We start from the raw sequence: 19,100 nt of genomic DNA on the forward strand, positions 1-19,100 counted from the left end.
GTCGCTCCATAAATTGGAGGGTGCATGCATGGTCACAGGCATTGTAGATATTATAGATACATACCTTACCGAAGTCTCTGTGGAGCTCAATCGCTGTAATGTTGGGTGAGTTGAGCGGGATTATGTGCCAGTTATTTTTGGATAGTTTCTTGTTGACGAGGAGGATGGATTGAGATCGTTCCAGGTTGGTGTGGTGATTGGAGGGGTATATTACATCCCAGAGTTGTCTGAGGTTGGATGCATTAGCTAAGCCTACCGGGTTGAGGAATGGTTCCTGTATGCATGCTAGATCATAGGTGTTTGGGTTGAGGTTCTGGAGCATGTGTTCCCAGGTGCTGGATGATTTTCTTAAGTTTTGCTGCCATATTTTGAAGTCTGTTCTAGGAAGTTGTTGGTCATTGTGGTTGTGCTGCATTAGTCAAAGCCTGAGGTAGGGGTTCTTTCGGTTGGGTGGTTTGGGGGTGGGGATGGGGACCAGCGAGGCATGGATTGAGGGGGAGGAGAGAGAGAGGGGGAGGGAGGAGGAGGTTGGTGCGGTGACTTATTATGGATGTACACCATCGAGTAACCTTGTGTCTTATTTAACACTGCAATCTTGTGTGTATTGCCCAGTGAACCACGCTCTGATCTGTCAATTTGGTTTGCCTTCCATAGACAGAACACTGCAGAGGAAGACAGGTGAGTATGAACGAGGCTGGCTGACACCGTGGCATTCACCATCACACCACGCTCTGTCGAGTTGAGCGCAAACAGTGTGGGTTGCCATGGAAGATGGAGAACAGATGCAACTGACCCCTGTCGCTGTTCAAGCCCGCAAGCATCTGCAAGTTATTACTTGTAGTTTCTGAGATGGAGCCCTGGATTGAGGGCTGAAACGGTGCAACAAAGATCAAGGTAGTACCTTGTATAATCTGCAGACATTCCACGTACAAAGATTTGAGCATCATCTTAAGGTCGTCATAGGGTGGGGCGAGAAGCATAATCCTTCTGCACAAGCCCGACAACGGTAAGAGCACGACTCATGGCAGCACTTGTTTGCAGCGATCGACACAAGACCCAAATCCTAGGTTCCTACATAGCGCATACACATATTGTAATACAATGAAAGTAGCATAATCATGTCCCATGAAGCATGTTGCAATACCTATACAGGGCAATAAACAAGACTTTGTAAAAAAGAAATGGCATCAAAAGAAGCAGGAAATACGGTACAACGACGGAGCGCAGGAGGGCAGTTTTCTACCCTAATGTTGATCGTCTGTATACTCAACAGACGCACAACCAATCCAAAGCAAGAAACGAATCCAGCATCCGGCCTCGACTACGGTGATATTGCGTCGCGACATCATTTCAGTCGCCGATGTGGTAGTGGAAACTGCAGAAAGTGCTTCGGATGTTGTGGTAATGGCAGGTTGTCCCTGCGATGACGAGGGTGTGTTCTGGATTACTGTACTAGGTTGCTGCATGGTATGAGAATTGGGAGGTCGAGATGAACTGACAGATGGCTTCTTCTTTCTTGCGTGATAGTTCCTCTGAGTGAAATGGATCAGGGATAGAGAATAACCGAGAAGGAAAAAATGTACAGGCTTTGCTCCTTGTGTGTGGAACTTCGACTACGGGTGTCTCTCGCAACTCAGTGTCCGCATTTCGTTTGTGTAACATGCCAGAGATGAAAGATTGAGCCCAACTGAGAGGATGTGGTCGAGGGATGCTGTCGCGCTCAGCCGCCCCATGCGAATCGGGGTGGCGCCATAAGGAGGTTAAGCGACCAAGGAGAAGTTGGAGTGTTGATAAGGTGCGACGATCACATCGCCCGTGGTATGCGGCGCTGTGTGACGTGTCGAACTAATGTATGTGTCAAGCGGGACTCTGTATTACGAATGAAAAATCACATACATCTCGGGCATCGTCAAAGAAACCTTGGGGTATTCGACGAGCGTCTTTGATTGGCGGGTGCTCGTCGCCGGGTAGCATCAGCCTAGGGTGTAAGATGTCCAAAAGCAAAGACATTGTAAGCAATGTACAACATACATGTAATAAAGGCTTTTTAACAGTGCCCTGCGGTGAACGAATCAGTATGCGCGGTTTTCGATGAGACGTGATGCAACATACATCCTAAGAGTATGAGTGAACTCGTCATAAATGGGTTACCATTAGAGAAGAATTGCTATTCAAGCTCACGTTATCTGACAAAAGATCTTCGAGGCCAGCTTGTCTGACGATAGTGGAGACATCCCATATGTATAGGTGCCACTTCTCCGGCTGCCAGCAGCTAGTCACGAGTAACTTTCCATCTGCCGAAAAGGCCACACATCTCAATGGCCCGTCATGGTGGAGGGGTGGTCCGATGGGTTGATTATTTGCGATGTTCCATAGTTGCGCTGTCTTGTTGTATGATACACTTGCGAAGATCCGCTCATTCGGAGATAGCGCAACGCCAGTAAAACCATTAGGTTCGTCTTGAGTAAAATTTTGTTCCAGAAAAGCAACTTCAGTCCAGGTGGGGACGTCGAATTTCCTGATTCGACTCGCAAAGGATCCGCAGCGAGCGAAAAGCTTTGCATCTGAGGTCCATGCCAGACACCCTATAGCAATTCCAATCTGAAATATTTTAAGCAATTCGCCTGTGTTGGCATCCCAGACTTTCAGCCCATAATCATGCCCGCCACCTGTCGCAATCATATCGCCATCGGGTGAGTACTCGCACACCGCCCACCAGAAGTTTTCCTTAGACTCTTTCCTCGTTGGTGCGAGTATCAATATTATCCCGCCGTTCTCGACATCCCACACTCTGAATGTTTTGTCAGTTCCACTCACCACTCGTCCTCCGTCTGGACTCCAGCACACAGACCAAACTCGCTCTGTCTGTCCTATGAATTTTTTTACAACCTTGCCCGTCTCGATATCCCACAATCTCACTGCACCATCCCAATTCCCACTTGCTATTTTTTGGCCGTCTGGTGACAGTGCTATGGCAAGCACTGCCCCACCCTTTTCATCCCTCCAGGCCTCCCCAACCTGTGTTCCACTCTCCAAGTCCCAGATTCGAATTGAGCCGTCATACGAACAGCTGATGATCCGCTGTCCACCAGGCAGGCGTATGATGTTATTGACAACATGGGTGTGTCCTTCTATCTTTTGGCGAGGTGTTGTCATTGATATTGTTGGCATTTCAGGCGCAGGGGAAGACGTGATTTCTGCTCGGAGACTTCACATGATGTGCACGGGACAACGTCAGGACTCAGCTTCTACCTTCAGAAACTGCACAAATGGTGTCACTTGCCCACCTGTGCTTCGCATGCGCTATATGAAAGTTGCGATGGAATGAACGTCTTCTTCGATGCGCAGTCTAGTCAAATGGGAAGTCGTTGTCGGAGTTATAGGTGCACTCATGCTGTATTTTCGTGCTTGCTTCACAGCTTGAACGCGGGCTGCGCAGATCAAGGCCCAGGGCTGGTTTTCTAAAATCATCTGCACATTCTTCTTCATCATCGCATCTAGTGTCTTGCTATCGTGCGAGTCCACATCCCTTCTTCGGTTCAATATAAGCCTTGATTTGGTTCTCTCACGCTACGCGTTATGTAAGATTTAGACAACACGAGATTTTTGTTATGCGGGTTGAGATCTCAAGATCTCATGTAGGATCTCCTCTGTGACTCCGTCTTTACACAAACCGTTCCCATTATCAGTCCGCCATTCAGTTTAATAATAAGTCCTTAAACTTGGCAACTCTGACATTCTTCTGAATCCTTTGGAAGCTTTCATACTCGTTCAATAATGTGCTCAGGGCATCACCGAGCGAGGTTGGTCGTTAATGCAGTAAACCCATTCACCATCCTGATCGTCTTCTGGCAAGGAATTTTGTAGAACCATGCATCCTCATTGTCACTCCATGTCACCCGGCGTTCAACGAGATGTGATCTGGCTTTTCATCAATTCTTTCACTCTCAAAAGCTGAATAATCACTAGCTCCGTGGCTTGCCCGTTGACTCCTGCGCCACCTTGTGCTTGAAAACAACGTGTTCGGAAGGCTCAATAGCGTGTCATTTTGATGCCGAAAAGAGGCGTCATACCCTGCTCATTTCTCTGCTCCCTCAAGCGCACATAGAGTCGTCCTTGCGACGATTGACATCAAATCTGCACTAGCATCACATGCTGAAGCAAGCAACACCTCTGGCAGGGTGGCTCACTACGATAAGGACCAAGATAAACTGGACCACATTTCATTATTAATGGCAGGAGAACGCGCTGACCAGATTTGTTCATCTCGTAAGGATTTCTTACTTCCCCAACCTCACTTCTGCACGTGGAGCTACAGAGCACTGTCTGTGCATTTGGACAATGGTAGGGGAACTTCCTGTACAGTAAGCTTAATGATCCGCTGTCCTTCGGGCAGGTGTAGGATGTGTCTGATCCTATTATCCCCTGCTGTGTCTTCAGATCTGAGTCTAACTGTTTCGATCTTTCGGTAAGGGATTAATATTGCTGAAGTTTCTTGATTTGTTGGGGCTGTGTGCGGCATGTTTTTGGTTCGGGGACTTCCCTAACGGGCAAGGGATAATTTCAGCTCTTAATATGATGTGCCGGACGAATCAATCACTTACTTGATCAGAATGCAGATGTACGCATGAATGGAGAATGTAAGCTGCGACAGAGTGGGGGTTTGTTCAATCCAGAGTCAATTCGGGAAGGAGGTCGTTGTTTAATTCCTCCACAGCAGTGCGTCTGAAGATCCTCTATTCGACAGCGTGAACACTGGCTGTGCAGATTAAGCGCCCAGTTATATTCATGCCCAGTATATTCATTTGCATCAATTTAGCCCCTCGGTATCGCGCCTAGTACTATTTTACAAGCCGGCATTCATGTGTTTCTCCACTGGTTCCATACAATTCTGCGGTCTTCAAATCTATCCCCTCACTCTGTACTTCAGTTGAGACCCCAGCAGGATGACCTGACGATCAAGCATGTCCTCTCAGACCTTTGTTCTCAATGTCCTCTGTAAGGTCTCAGTCGTCGCCGTCCCACTAGTCAATCACAATCCGATCGCCCTTGTCTATTTACTGCCTTTTCGATCTCTAGATCCCCATACAATTGAATGATCTTCATCACCAGTATAAGTTTATATATCGTATCGTCTACCAAATACAGAACATTGTGCGGTTTTCTAAAGCAGGTATCGGTAAGCCATTCCCGTATCTTTGCAAACATTCCTCGTTCAATCTTGTGTATTGATCGTTACGTAGGCATAGGCTACTCGGATATGCTCGAGAATATCATCATCTCGCAAATCAGGTATGTATATACGAACCATGAGCTTATGGTTTATCCTACCGTAGCACATGGAGGAGAGCTTCAATTCTCAATCGCGCACCCCACTTCCCAAAATTGATTCCCCATGCACATACGTTCTCCGCATGTTCAGCAAAATTCACGGATATACAGGGCCCTTGAAGGCTGCCAATGTCAAATCTTGGTGACTACCTTGTCGATCATCAGCGACTGCGCACAGCTCCTAATAAGCTGCTTCGGCTAGAGGGGCGCGGCTGCATCTATCGCTGGACTGCTCCTCAATGCATGCACGATACGAGTAGTCATTAGCAGCGAACTCGCAAGTGTATACAAGACGCAGGTCAACCCACCAGAAAATCCCGAGCGGGTGTGCCTTTTATTGACCTGGGTGTATCCGAATTCTGATTCCATTCCTTGTGACTTACCTCCTCGTGCTCAGCCTTCCAGCTGCGTCCGTGCCAGATACAGGTTTGGATCACGGATCTAGCTTTATTGAACGTACTTTAGAGAATCGATTGGAGAAGTGATGAATACTATCAGTGATAAAGCTTGAGGAACAACATCCCAAGGCACCCCCGGCCGCCGAGAGTTACAAACGAAAGAGAATTTGATGGGGAGGATGGATTACATTACAAATCTGCAGGCGGAGGCCAAGGACCCCAGTTGTGCATCAACTGAGAATGGTTCGCCGACTGAGAGGGTGATGTGACGTAGATATATTATTGTTACATATATGAAACTTCGAAGGACAACCATATTACAAAAGGTGATAACGATATTGCTTCCACTAGATGCGCGTAGAATAGATTCCATGTTCACGATATAATAAGAAATGCGGGTGAGAGTTTAGCTAGGTGTACGATCAAACATCGTCAAAGTATTGGGCATATGTTCGAGTTAGCGCCCTTCCAGGGCAGGAAGGCTTCACGTTGTTGCCCAGTTGATCGTCGCGCGCTGTGGAATACTTAGGCATTGGAGCCTGGTTTGTCCCCGGCTTGCCTGCTGGGTATTGTTGAGGCACTAGACGTTTTGCCCCCGGCTTGCCCACTGCGTATTGCTTAGGTGCAAGACGCCTTTCCTGCGGATTACCCGTTGCGTATTGCTTAGGTACCAGACGTCTTTCCTCCGGGTTACCTGTTGGGTATTGCTTAGGTACGAGACGCCTTTCCTCCAGGCCACCTGTTGCGCATTGCTTAGGTACCAGGGGCCTTTCTTCTGGGCTGCCCATTGCATATTGCTTAGGCACCAGGCGCCATTCCTCCGGGTTTCCCGTTGCGTATTGCTTAGGTACCAGGCGCATTTCCTCTGGGTTTCCCGTTGCGTATTGCCTTGGTACTAGACGTTTCTCCCCGGAGTTGCCAGCTGGGTATTCCTCCAGCATGGGAAGTCCTCGTCCACGACTGAACTTCTTCGCAGATTGTTCCTTTATAAATTCTCCGAGTCGGTCGAGTCTCGCCTTTTTTCTCGCGAAAGCATCTGGTGCTAAAAATTATTTATCAATATAGGCCTCCTGAATATTGTAAAAGGTTCACATACATAGCATGATATCGGACGCCACGTCTTCCTGTCTTTGTGCTGACGATACACCAGGAACTACAGGATGTATGGTGCTCTTCCAAGTGGCTGGAATGTCAGGAGGGGCTGGTAATCCCTTGATGCCCAGTTGGGCACGGGGGTCCACTCCGCCGTAGCATACGACAAACCGACTATATAGAGGATCCAAGAGCCGGGATATTCTTTCTATACGAGTGGTGAGAATGATTAAAAAAAATAACGAACGATACTTACTGTCCAGGTCAGAACCAAAGGCGTGCTTCCGGCGTTCGATGAAAAGAAGTAGTTTAAAATATGCCGATTTAAACGGCAGGAGAGCTACTGAACAAGCAACGAATAGGTATAATTCCACTTGTAAACGTTTAAGAGTGCTGCGTGCGACCTGGATTACCGATAGCATTATTGGAAGAGCCTGCGATGATTAAAATTATATTTACCTCAATCAGGGAGATGATCTGTACAGAAATCGTCGGTTGATTATAGAAGATGTTTGACAGAAAAGACAAGACCTTTCGACCGTATCGTTGTAATTCGTAGTCCTCCGAATGCTCGAACTTCATGATGTCGTCGATACCATGCAGGAGATGGTCTTTAGAGCAAAGACGTGTAGTCAGTTCACGAGTAACTCTTCGACTATCGAGTGCAGGGGGGACGACGTCATTCATGACTGGTAGAAGGTAAGTGGAAGGCATGATGGATAGAGGCGAAGAGAGAAGAGATACTGCCAAAGCCGAATATGTAGTGCTATGACACTCTTGGTCCACAAATATAAGAAAGCGCTGGTCAAAAGAACAAATATAAAAATGAGCATATAATTGTGGTCATTCCCAGAACAGTAGAATTCCACAGATGGTTGTGGGCTGTCTTGGAGGATAATTTCGCTGCATTATACCACAGTCACTTGAAGCACCCCGTTCGTGCCCTCCTATGAATGCTCGGGGCGGGTGTAGAAACGCGTGCACAACAATGTAAAATAACACGTCCACAAACCACAACATGATCCTCGCGCGATCTGAGTCGCCACAAATCTCAAAATGAAGCGTGCTTAAGCAACCACCGCGTCAATCAAGGTAAGTACGCAATCACGCAATGGAGTCGTCTATGCATAAAACAGATCTAGAGGAAGAAATACAGAGACAAGCTAGAATTCGGAGAAACTTGCAAGCTCAGGCTAAGTCTCAGTTAGCCCCTGACTGTTTCCTCTTGGAAGCTTACCACATTGTTAGCGGAGTCAGGAGTATTTGGCTGGTAGTCTGTAGAGTATGGACACATAGTATTAATCTCCGAGTGTGGGCGGGGAATATAACTGTTTTTCACGCGTTGCCGACGATTCATTCTACAATCTGCTTTCGCTCCCAAGTCACGCAGGTGCGATCTTCCCTACATAAATTTTACTCCGACGGTTCGCAAGCTACATTTGAGAAAGTACCAGAGTAATCTTTTGGATCATGTTACTGTAATCTAATACACAACTTACAATTCAAGTTCCACGAGCAGTCGAAACGTGGTATCGCAAGTGAAAAACACTAGATAGAAACTTTACCTCTGGGCTCATAGGGCAACAAGAGAGCCAGGCTACCAGCAAACATTATCAGAGCTCCAGCGATATATACGGGTACCGCCGTCGCGAGGTTAGCATATAGCGCAATGATGGGGGCCTGAGGTTCAGGTCACGGTAAGAACAAGTAGTATGAGAAGGCAAGTGAGCGCACCAAAACGCCAAACACCCTCGAGGCTGTGGACGTCAGACCATTCCCCGTTCCTCGATCTTTCGCAGGAAAGATCTCGGGAGAAATAGCATACAAGACGCCATACATCATCTGATCACATTTAATCTAGTCTCCTAGTCCGACACACTAATTGACTTACGTTGCTAAAGAACACATATCCGCAATTCCACCCTAGGAGTTGGTTGGATGTCTGGGAAGTGGTGGTCGCGAACAAAAACGCGCCAGTGAGCCCTTTATTTCGCAGGAGGTCGTTGAGTAATGGAATTACTTGGAAGCATCTTGTTACTTGCCTGAGGCAATGGCAAGAGTACCCTTGCGCCCAATGTATGGGAGTTCTACTGCCCAGCCGGCGAGCAAGGCAGCAGGGACACCGATGACACTCAAGATGACTTGCTGCACAGCGGCTTTAGCTAGAAAACACAGGACAAAGTATTATACGTACGTTGCGATAGGTTATGTACAGCGATCCATCCCCGAACACAGCACCACGGCTGGAAAGTCTACAAGGCATGAGACAAACAGACGGTATTTATCTAGGTTGAAGACCCACAAATATGGCAGGAAATTGTTATACAGCGTGGAGGCAAGTCCGATAACACCTATGTTTCGTTGGTCATTGTACACACAGCGATGACTACATCTTTACCCCAGATAGCAATCAAGAGACTAGTCGACCAAGCCATTTTTGGAGTGGCAAAGAGAGCTTTGATATGACCAGTGTCATATTTCGAGCTCTTGCTGAATATATTGTACCTTTCCCCGGAGGATAAATGTCCGCCCGACATTGCTCTGTCGGGAGCTTCAAGTTCTTCTATTGTGATGGGAGATGTCTTTCCGTTGAATTTCGCCAATTTGTGGATGACCTCGATGGCATCAGCGTCACGACCGATGCCAGATAGAAAACGCGGACTCTCCAATAACGTGAAGATGAAAAACCGAACGGCCCACAGTGAGAGGGTGATTCCGCCCAGGGTGAATAACAGGTAACGCCATCCCATATTATTGGATCTGGTGCAGTCCGAGGTACTCGCACAAGAATAATTAGCGATTAGAGGCCAAGCAACCTTGAAGTCTCATTAGTAATCGCGCGGACGAAGAGGGGTGTGATACGCACGAGACTGGACAGCAATTGTCCGAGACACCACCAAATGGAAAGGATGGTGAGCAAGTACTGATGGGAACCTGGGACGAAGTCTGGCAGAATTACAATGAGTTATCTGGCACGTCCAGATATAAATTACTAATCACCAAGAAAAACAGCAGAATCCACTGGCAAGTTGCCTGTGATATTGTCATAAAATGGGCTTTTGCAAGAAGGATGAAAACGGCAGACCTCCCACGCCGACACCAACCATAGCGATCAATGATGCTAGTGCAACGAAACTAGGAGCTCCACCTGATGCCAACCCGAATATTCCAGCGATAAACAATGTGATGTTGAAAGACCACCTAAGTATCGCATGAGGGGTGAATAGATCTAGATGCATTCTGTACATACCTCCTCCCCCAAATATCACATCCAAGACCCCAAAACACAGCACCGACGAGAAGGCCGATATTCGAAGCTAACGACAGGAAAGGCCCGTTGAAGTGGAATTCATTGACGACAGGTGTAAGGATAAGTCCGCTCAAAAGCTACAGCCAACCTCAGTCTGGTGAAAATACGCCAGAAACGGATGAACACACGGGCCAAACAGAGTCACTTTTTGACCGGATACATGTTTGCATCAGAAATCATGGAGGGAGTGGTCACAATACAACTCACGCAAACCAGCCAAAGCCAGTGACCACGAAGAGATACCACTATCTTTCGAGTTCTCGCGATTGAGATAGACGTTTATTATAGAATGCTACAGACCTGATATCTACCCATACCGATGTCTTGAATTGCACGATTCAAGATGCGAGCTTTCGCCTGATACACTGGATCATTGTAGCCATCTTCGTAAAGATCTATTGCAGGACCTGTGATTGGGCTGATATCTGGAAGTATGTCGGGCAATGGGGAAGACGTAGAATCTGCGGATTTGGGGCGCATTTTCGCACCTATCGTGTTGACAGACATGGTAGAGGAAGGAGGGGTATGATCTGCCAGTGTAAACAGTGGTGGGAGTGATAGGTGATATATATATATTGATCCACATAGACTAGTCTCTGTGCGCGCGCGAATCAGTAGGGATTTCAAATGATACTACGTGGCAACATACCCGTGGACAGACCCGGAGTCCTCGTGACGTTAACTTGTTATTATGCAATTTATCCGGGATCCAGCGTCCGCGTAACCGTAAGTCGATCATTCAGGTACCCCTGTTCGGTTAACATTCATGCAAACATTGTTCCAGCATAAGGACGGAATGTTTGATCCCGCGGATGCAATTCCATATGCGCCCTCCACCTGAAAAGCGGCGGTCGTATCGCTTGACCCCGGCTTCAAGATGGGTACATGCGAGATTATCGCTTGTATGACACCTTCAGAAATAAGACAATGTCAGACTGAGAGCTAGCGATAGTGCAGAGGCAGCAATCTCGCAATATCATTTGAACTCTGAGTCATTTCCCCACAGCTTGAAGTCCAAAGGCTGTTGAAAGCTCGAGCGGAGTGACCAATGGCCGCTGAGTTCGTGCATATGCAAGCCGAAAGTACATAGAATAAAGTTGATATCATAGCGCTAAAGTGCAACCGAAAAATTCTCAAGTGCAGTAATAACAAATGCTAGCCGCCCTTCTTTCCGTCGGCTTCTCCAGCCAGTCGACGCTCTCTTCTCCGCTTAACATCCCAATTATAGACTCTAGCAGTGTTCACTTCCATCACCGTCAGCTGCTCTCGCAGAAACTCCAAGTCTTCGATCGTAGCTTTTAAGCTGGCCTCTGCAAGATCCAATTTGGATCGCAGGAGCGACGTAGCCTCCGACAATTTGTACGATAGCATAACATTCGCCTTATATGAAACATCAGATGCCATCAGGAAACTAACGGAGGACAACTGAACTTACCCCTAGCCATAGATAGACAGTGTCAGTGTCCTCAAGTTCTGCTTCCGCGAAAAGCGTGTCGTTTAATTCGAACGTTGTGGTAAGCGGCTTTTTGGAATTGTCGGAGCTTTCCTCATCATTGAGATCATCCTCCAGATCGTCGTTCTTGTTCTTGCCTTCCTACATGATCATCAGATAAAGTTGACGTACGTGTTTACAGTGATGGACTCACTCTTCTTTCTTGCAGGAACTCCACCATATGCAAGGTCTTTCTGATGTCAGGGATCTTGTCCTCTAGACCTTTTCGTCGTTGCGTTAGGTTGGCATCCATATATCGGTACTTCCTGGACTTCCTTAGGTTCAAGATCATCATAGAGCATATATCAGTTCAAACATACGCGATAGCATCCTGGAAATTCTTCAGGGGAGTCTCGACCACGCCATCTGGGCCTCCCAGATATTCTTCGACATTCGCCTACATTATTAAGCATGAGCAGAAGACCACCGATCTACTGTTGTTGATACACACGATGAATGGAGCTTTGGGAATACCCCGTGGATTTTTCTCCTCTTGAAATACCGACTTGGCAGACATGGTCTACGGTAGATACTGCAGTCTTGAAAGCGCTTCCAGTTTGTGCAATGACGAGCACGGGTATATCCGGTCGGAGTTGGAATTGATGTGTATAGCTTGAGATTTTTCTTCTCGTCCTCGCGAATCTTTGCAACGATGTCCCGTTTGATTGTGAAAAATCTACCCGCGTACCTGACGCCAGATCGCCTCAGAAAGCACTTCGAACAACAAGGTGCTCCCTCTGGAACCATCACAGATGTGAAAATTTCACTCAAGCAGGATGGGACATCGCGTCGATTCGGTTTCGTTGGCTTCAAGACGGATCAAGAAGCAAATGCTGCAAGGGACTGGTTTGACCGCACGTTCATCGACTCGACGCGAATTAATGTCATGGTTGTCGCGGTAAGTTTTTTTTCTTCCCAGGTGTCGGCATTTGTTTTAAAAAATCTATTTGTAGGGTGCGAAAGATGCTCCAGCTCCTCGACCAAATAAGAGAAGACGTCTGGAAGATATCGCTGCAGACCCAGGACCATCATCACGACCACATGTTCATAAGGCGGACAAGAATGGTAAGACAACCGCCCTGGCCCCTTCGGCATCAGCGTCCCCACTAGATCAGTTCATGGATGTCATGCAACCTCGCACAAAAAAAGGTCCGTCGTGGGCAAATGAAGCTAAGGAATCTCATCCAGTACTGTCGACCGGCCCTTCCGAGACAATGACGACACCCGATGGACCAGATAATAGCGAGGCTGTCTCGGATCTCGAATGGATGCGACGACGTATGAACCTGGTGTCAGATTCATCACCCGACAAGCTCTTTGAGCAATCGGACGACGAGCACCAGGTTAGCGCCGTTCCTGAGGAACACCAGGACTCGACAACAAAGACGATTATGCAGACGTCTCGATTATTCCTTCGAAATCTTGCCTTCTCATGTACGGAAGCCGAGATCATGGAGCCATTTCAGCCGTTTGGAGAAGTTGCACAGGTGAATATCCCGCAGCCTTGTCGTGTATTCTCCATTTCTTTCGCTTTTTCTTTGATGATAAACACTTAGGGACATCTGATCCTCCAAGGATTTGCTGATCCTCGGGAACCAATAGTAGAAAAATTATCTGACTTTTATTCTCATTTTACAATTTGTGCGTCGTTGATCACTTTGCTGACTTATCTCTATCCTGGTAGGTCCATATACCCATCGACCGCTTGTCTAAGCAGTCGAAGGGTCTAGCCTACGTAACCTTTAAGCAGCCGACGTCTGCCCTCTCGGCGTACGAGGCTCTGGACAAGACGTCCTTCCAAGGTCGTCTTCTCCACATCATTCCTGCTGTTGACCGTAAAGGCAAGTTCGAAGTAGTAGAGGGCGAGGGGAAAAAACAAACTTTAAAAGATGAGAGGAATTCTCGGCGTAAAGCTACAGCTGGGCGGGAGTTCAATTGGAGTATGTTGTACATGAATGTTCGTCAAGCCTTTGTCATGTTACGCACTATATACCGAGATCTCATGCAATGCATGTGCAGAGTGATGCAGTGGCATCGTCTATTGCCGATCGGATGGGAATTGCCAAGGCAGACATTTTAAGTCCTGAGTCAGATAATGCGGCAGTCAAGCTTGCGCTCGCAGAAACACATGTTATCCAAGAGACGAAGTCATACCTGGAGTCCCAGGGGGTCATCTTATCGTCATTTTCTTCCCGAGCGCGGTCCGATACTACGATACTCGTTAAAAACATTCCCTATGGCACCACTGCAGAACAGATACGTGAGATGTTCGAGTTACACGGGGAACTCAGCCGCGTCATCGTACCACCAGCAGGTACCATGGCGGTGGTGGAATTCGAACAAGCAGATGAAGCTGCCAAGGCTTTTCGAGCTGTAGCTTACCGACGTCTCGGAAGTAGCGTTGTCTACTTGGAGAAGGGTCCGATGGGGATGTTCCAAGAGACTACGGATGCGGCAGGGAACTCTGACCGTACGCTAATAACTGCATTCAAGCCGATTACCATCGCCGAGCAGGAAGCTGGCAGTGGTGCTGATGCGGACGAGCCTGCTTTGTCTGCTGGGACGACTTTGTTCGTCAAGAATCTGGCTTTCAGTACCACTGCAGAGCGTCTGATACAGGTCTTTCGCGGTCTTTCTGGTTTCTCGTTCGCGCGAGTACAGACCAAGCCTGATCCCAAACGACCTGCTGTTCCTGGTGCTGAAGCCCCCCGGCTGAGTATGGGGTATGGCTTCGTGGGGTTCAAGACGACTGAAGATGCGAAGAAGGCTATGAAAAGTATGCAGGGCTTTATACTTGATGGACATTCATTGCACGTCAAGTTCGCTGGGCGCGGAACAGAAGACGAGCCCAAGGACAATACAGTCGCCAAGAGCACGTCGACGAAGATGATAGTGAAGAATATTCCATTCGAAGCTACGAAGAAGGATATCAGGGAGCTGTTTAGGTCAGTACAATCTACCGTCTATGTGCCTAATATCCCATTCAACCCGCATTTATGTAGTGCTCATGGTCATCTCAAATCCGTACGTCTTCCGAAGAAGTTCGACTCGCGTTCGCGTGGTTTCGCGTTCCTGGAGTTCCTCACCCGGCACGAAGCGGAGAATGCATATGCTGCACTAAAACACACCCATTTACTTGGGAGACATCTTGTACTTCAGTGGGCGGAAGAGGCTGAACAGGACATAGAGGTGCTACGGAAAAAGGCGGGTGTGGGGTATGGTGATGGTGCTGAACTCCCTGGGCGTAAACGGAAACTCGAAATTGCAGGAGACGATACTGGTGGTGATGTGGAATGATGACGTATATAGAATAATATCATTTGCTAGGACGTCCACGATTAGACGCGACGCGTCCATTTCCACGCCACAGACGTGAGGTCAATATGGCACTTCGCACAACTTAAACGTTTAAACTTCAAACTCATCACTCTTCAACGATGCACAGTGCCGACGAGGATATGCGGATATCGCCTCCCCCAGCGAAACGACAACGGACGGGCCACCGCAGAGCATCCGAATCATTGGTTGAGCAGTCGCAGTTTTGGTTTGCCGACGGGGATATCGTGATTGGTGTCGAAGGACAATCATGGAAGATTCACCGGAGCAAGCTCATGTGTTCTGTCATTTTTGCGGACATGCTCGAACTTCCGCAGCCGGTCGACATCGAGAGAATGTATGGGTGTCCTCTGGTCAGTTTGTCACAAGATTCCGTGAATGATTGGCTAGTCGTCCTGACATGGATGTACCAACGCGAGTGAGCCATCCCCTCATCCGTCAAACTATGATTGTATATGACCGTGTCTCTAGGAAGTTCAATAACCAAACTGTCGTCTTTGATATCATAGCTGGAGCCCTACGACTATCCAACAAATATGACATCGCAGACCTCCGTCAATGGAGCATACGTCAGCTATTTCTGCGCTGGCCCCAAGACCTCACCAAAATGACCTATGCCGCATTCCCTCATGCCGCTGGTGAGCTTCCCTTTTCTCCTGTAGACCGGTCTAAAATGTGCTCTAGAGGCCATATGCCTCGCACGGGAATGTAATGTTCCTGAGATCCTTCCCGCCTCATTCTATGCGCTTTCGATTCTCCGTTGGAGTCATCTGGCCGAGGGTGGCCAGAGCCACCTCCAATTATCCCCGTCAGACCTTCGGTGCTTCATAGTTGGACGCGAACACCTTCAAGATCATCTACACGCAATCTTGACTGGTGAAGACGAGCGGCCAGGTGGACACACCACATTTATTTGCGCTAGTTGCGAGAATACATCTCGGACATGGCTCAGCTCATCGTTGAAGCCGGATGCTTCCTCTCCGTATGGAGTCTGGCTTCTTCGTAACTTGCAACATTTTGCTGTGAACGGCTGTCCAGGCTTGAGTTTACATCACGCCCGCTGTGATGTGACCTTTCGTCTGCGAATCAGCGGGTTCGTCCAAGACCTTCACGAAGTGATTCCTAGATATTTTATGCTACGAGCATGATTGTGTTATTCACCTCTATAAGACAGGCATGCTCGAAGTTTGTTGCATGCCTTTCCAGTGCGCAAACAACTAAATTTTGGGAGCAACATTTTAGCTTCCGTTTTCTTCGCCTTTTTTGTCCCATCTATTATCTCGTTTTCATTCTCCTTGACTGTTATCATTATATAGTATTTCTTAGATACATCAGCGTATAATAATCTGTGGGCTGTTAGGGAACCTACTACCAGATGAGTCGAACTGTTATGTACGGAGAAGTCAAAGTTGTCTAGGAAACTCTTGTCGTCTCATGAACTTTAGGGAACGCCAAGGCGTGCTATGATACGACTCCTAGCAGATAATATGAGCTCAGCTAGTCGCTTGAAGATATCTAGCTCTTTTGCTGTCCAGATGAACCACACTATAAACATGGTAACCACCGCACATCCACTAACAACTGATGCCAGCATGACTATTGTCGTAGACTTGAACACGTTGTACAGCAGAGCGATTGAAAAGTAGATCATCCTGGTAAGGGGAAAGGTAACTGTCATTAGCCCTGGCCATAGAGCATCAATCCTACCCACCCCCACATGAGCATTGCGTAAGGGAGACTATTGACCGTCGCAAGGCCTTTATCCCCGAAAAACGTGTCAGTCATCTTGTACATGAAGTCTCCCTATGCAGACTGGTTAGCATAAGAGAGATGAACCTCAAGGCAACGGCTTACTGCTTTGTCCACTGATTCACAACCATATCTTTGGTTTTGGCGGACCAGCAGGACCGAGACGACCAAGGAGCCAGTTATCAAGATGATCGAGAGATAAGTAGCAATGATCCCGACCGACTGTGACGTGGAAATGTTCACGTTCGGCACTGCAAGAAAACTCACATCTACGGCTAACATGACGGTGGACTGGTAGGAACAAATTCGGGATAAAGTTATGAAGTGTGATGTTAAGTTGATGACACGCACGTAGATGGTGATTCCGGTCCACTCCGTCATGAGCTTTGCATTGTAGTCTTTCCACCGCGGTGCGTTGAGGCACTCATCTACCCACACCCTTCGAAGATCGTCCAAGTGTGCTTGTGGTGCCCAAAAAAGCATGGCGTCAAGGGCCAAAGAAAGACTACTGCTCAGTGGGTGAGAGCTAGCAATCTCGTTGTACACAGGTTTGTCGGCGTCGAGACGAGCCCAAGGTAGGCCACAGAAGTTGTAATACTTGGCTTTGCCTTGAAAATAAATGAGTTGAGTGAGGAAACGTGAAGACTGAAAACATACAGAAATAATGCATGAACCTCGCTATCGTCGAAAAAGTGAATCTCCGAAATATATTGCACCGTGTACATAGCTTCACGTACCAATGACACAAATGGGATGAGGGAAATCGGTTTCCTGGGCGTTCTCTGGAAATATATAATATTTTATATTTTACAAGATAAATAGTTCGAAGAGGACTTGTCACACCTTGAAGATGGTTGACCAGCTCCAGGATGCTGGAAAGTTCAACAGCACCAAAAGGCGACAAAGAAGTATCCGAAGTGATGATCTCTAAGTTTCGCGTTCAAAAAGGATGAAGGAATAATTACAGGAAATCGATTACCTGCACTCGCATGCACAACAACTGCCCTCAGTTCTTTCAGGAGTTTGACTCGATCTAGCTCGTGTTTCGGGTAGCGTTCGCAATGCATCCTACTCGTTTCAGTTGAAGATGGTCATATTGTATCTAAAACACATTGACAATCAAATTAGAATCGGTCCGACTAGAAGCTAGAAAAAGGTGAGACTCACGACCACAACCGACAAACCAGTATTGAGACTCCAAGGCGTATCCTGTTGGCTTGTTCATATCATGAGCGCCACAAGTTGCCATAACGTACGAATATGACTCAGATCACAGACGCCTGAAAACCCATCAAATATATTATTCTCCGTCTCTCGATCGTAATCGTGCAGCCAAAAGAGAGTTCGGGTTGCATGGTCAACGAAGTAGTACTGACACAAATCTGCTTGGTTCAGTACTACCTGCACGACGAGCTCGATATCATCAGCGTCAATGTTTGGTAATTTTGTGCGTGCCAGGTCGTATAGCTCATCCGCACATCTGTCCATCAAGCGGAACGAATATTCGTTAATGTGTGCTTCAGTGAACGTTCTCTGTAGGCGTCATTGTCGATGGCCAAAGATAAATGTGCATTGCTTACCTTGCGGTCATTGTACAAATACAGCGCGCCTTCGGGATGTACACACCGTTGCCAGTCACCGTTCAACCAAGGACATGATCTGCACTACTCGTAATCTGCTTTAACATAATGCCTGGCTAGGTGTACTCACTGGTTGGGGAAGGTCCTCGTGAATGCTGGAATTCCGCTAGAGCGAGATGTATCTCTGGAGGGCAACTTCTCAAGGCCATTCACTGTAATGAGCTGGTAACACATACACAAAAGGACGATTGTCATATCGTGATTTGTGATCTACAGCGGATGGCACAAAATGGAGAGTGATGGGGAGGCCATTGGCAGAGATTGCATTACCGACAGCTAGAGGCAAAGGTGGCTGTGGCGGATTAGCATGCTGGGGAACGCCTGAAACAGGCACAGCACACGGAGGTACTGAAGCCACGGGGTTCGCTACACTCGACGGAGTAGTATGAAGTGGCAATGGTAAGGTAGACTGGGAACATCGGGCACTAGAAGTCCCGGTCAAGACAGTACAACACGAGTCTACAGTGGTAAACTTGGAGTCAGTACCATGTGAGATTGGAGCATTAACCTTGGCCACAAAGCGTCGAAAGTATGGTACGAGAATGAGTAGTCGCCGTGCAGATGAAGTTGCGAGCGTCGCCAACACTTGAAACAGACGTTTCAAGAGCTTTCGAATCAACATCGTGTTCGACATCCGTCAATTCTTGTTCTTTGTTGTTCAGCAACTCTCAAACACGTTGCCTGGGGAAGATGGAAGATGGCTGGAGATGGACGTGATTGAAACTTGGCTGCACACCGTGACGGACACTACT

General features: G+C 47.6%; 8 protein-coding genes across 8 annotated transcripts; 2 read left to right on the plus strand and 6 right to left on the minus strand.

Annotated features, from left to right (window-relative positions):
- Positions 1-40: 40 nt before the first annotated feature.
- Positions 41-370, minus strand: BJ212DRAFT_1237052 (uncharacterized protein; the record flags this gene model as incomplete). Its single annotated transcript, XM_041329547.1, has 1 exon — positions 41-370. A coding segment is annotated over one exon (330 nt), but the record flags the coding sequence as incomplete, so codon positions are not given.
- A 5,781-nt stretch (positions 371-6,151) lies between these two features.
- Positions 6,152-7,608, minus strand: BJ212DRAFT_1576961 (uncharacterized protein; the record flags this gene model as incomplete). The annotated part of the gene is made up of 5 exons (XM_041342182.1): positions 7,353-7,608; positions 7,281-7,298; positions 7,078-7,225; positions 6,826-7,029; positions 6,152-6,771 (listed from the first exon to the last, which is right to left on the minus strand). The coding sequence occupies exons 1-5, from the start codon at positions 7,533-7,535 to the stop codon at positions 6,152-6,154; spliced, it is 1,173 nt and encodes a 390-aa protein (XP_041193363.1). The 5' UTR covers positions 7,536-7,608.
- Positions 7,609-8,369: 761 nt separating this feature from the next.
- Positions 8,370-10,611, minus strand: BJ212DRAFT_1271061 (major facilitator superfamily domain-containing protein; the record flags this gene model as incomplete). The annotated part of the gene is made up of 14 exons (XM_041330931.1): positions 8,370-8,501; positions 8,556-8,663; positions 8,713-8,858; positions 8,885-8,966; positions 9,016-9,073; positions 9,124-9,172; positions 9,220-9,637; positions 9,688-9,767; positions 9,822-9,854; positions 9,907-10,022; positions 10,072-10,208; positions 10,260-10,275; positions 10,339-10,376; positions 10,432-10,611. 14 exons carry the CDS (start codon positions 10,609-10,611, stop codon positions 8,370-8,372), a joined length of 1,593 nt encoding a protein of 530 aa, XP_041193364.1.
- Positions 10,612-10,882: 271 nt separating this feature from the next.
- BJ212DRAFT_1502460 (Prefoldin subunit 3) lies at positions 10,883-12,140 on the minus strand (the record flags this gene model as incomplete). The annotated part of the gene is made up of 5 exons (XM_041341589.1): positions 10,883-11,511; positions 11,567-11,725; positions 11,778-11,889; positions 11,944-12,020; positions 12,075-12,140. 5 exons carry the CDS (start codon positions 12,138-12,140, stop codon positions 11,287-11,289), a joined length of 639 nt encoding a protein of 212 aa, XP_041193365.1. The 3' UTR covers positions 10,883-11,286.
- A 139-nt stretch (positions 12,141-12,279) lies between these two features.
- On the plus strand, positions 12,280-14,989 carry BJ212DRAFT_1353361 (uncharacterized protein). Its single transcript, XM_041335587.1, has 5 exons — positions 12,280-12,521; positions 12,577-13,110; positions 13,308-13,580; positions 13,643-14,568; positions 14,626-14,989. Exons 1-5 carry the CDS (start codon positions 12,510-12,512, stop codon positions 14,918-14,920), a joined length of 2,040 nt encoding a protein of 679 aa, XP_041193366.1. The 5' UTR covers positions 12,280-12,509; the 3' UTR covers positions 14,921-14,989.
- A 92-nt stretch (positions 14,990-15,081) lies between these two features.
- On the plus strand, positions 15,082-16,107 carry BJ212DRAFT_1271045 (uncharacterized protein; the record flags this gene model as incomplete). Its single annotated transcript, XM_041330930.1, has 3 exons — positions 15,082-15,377; positions 15,431-15,597; positions 15,644-16,107. The coding sequence occupies 3 exons, from the start codon at positions 15,082-15,084 to the stop codon at positions 16,105-16,107; spliced, it is 927 nt and encodes a 308-aa protein (XP_041193367.1).
- Positions 16,108-16,350: 243 nt separating this feature from the next.
- On the minus strand, positions 16,351-18,278 carry BJ212DRAFT_175916 (uncharacterized protein). The gene is made up of 10 exons (XM_041342559.1): positions 17,965-18,278; positions 17,893-17,917; positions 17,688-17,776; positions 17,552-17,635; positions 17,446-17,490; positions 17,366-17,386; positions 17,060-17,316; positions 16,814-16,999; positions 16,671-16,762; positions 16,351-16,611 (listed from the first exon to the last, which is right to left on the minus strand). The coding sequence occupies exons 1-10, from the start codon at positions 18,194-18,196 to the stop codon at positions 16,401-16,403; spliced, it is 1,242 nt and encodes a 413-aa protein (XP_041193368.1). The 5' UTR covers positions 18,197-18,278; the 3' UTR covers positions 16,351-16,400.
- BJ212DRAFT_1353375 (uncharacterized protein) lies at positions 17,892-19,084 on the minus strand. The gene is made up of 4 exons (XM_041335588.1): positions 18,525-19,084; positions 18,419-18,472; positions 17,965-18,367; positions 17,892-17,917 (listed from the first exon to the last, which is right to left on the minus strand). The coding sequence occupies exons 1-3, from the start codon at positions 18,980-18,982 to the stop codon at positions 18,196-18,198; spliced, it is 684 nt and encodes a 227-aa protein (XP_041193369.1). The 5' UTR covers positions 18,983-19,084; the 3' UTR covers positions 17,892-17,917; positions 17,965-18,195.
- Between the last annotated feature and the right edge of the window lie 16 nt (positions 19,085-19,100).

This window comes from Suillus subaureus, assembly GCF_016647635.1.
Source record: "Suillus subaureus strain MN1 chromosome Unknown BJ212scaffold_15, whole genome shotgun sequence".
Lineage (NCBI taxonomy): Eukaryota > Fungi > Basidiomycota > Agaricomycetes > Boletales > Suillaceae > Suillus > Suillus subaureus.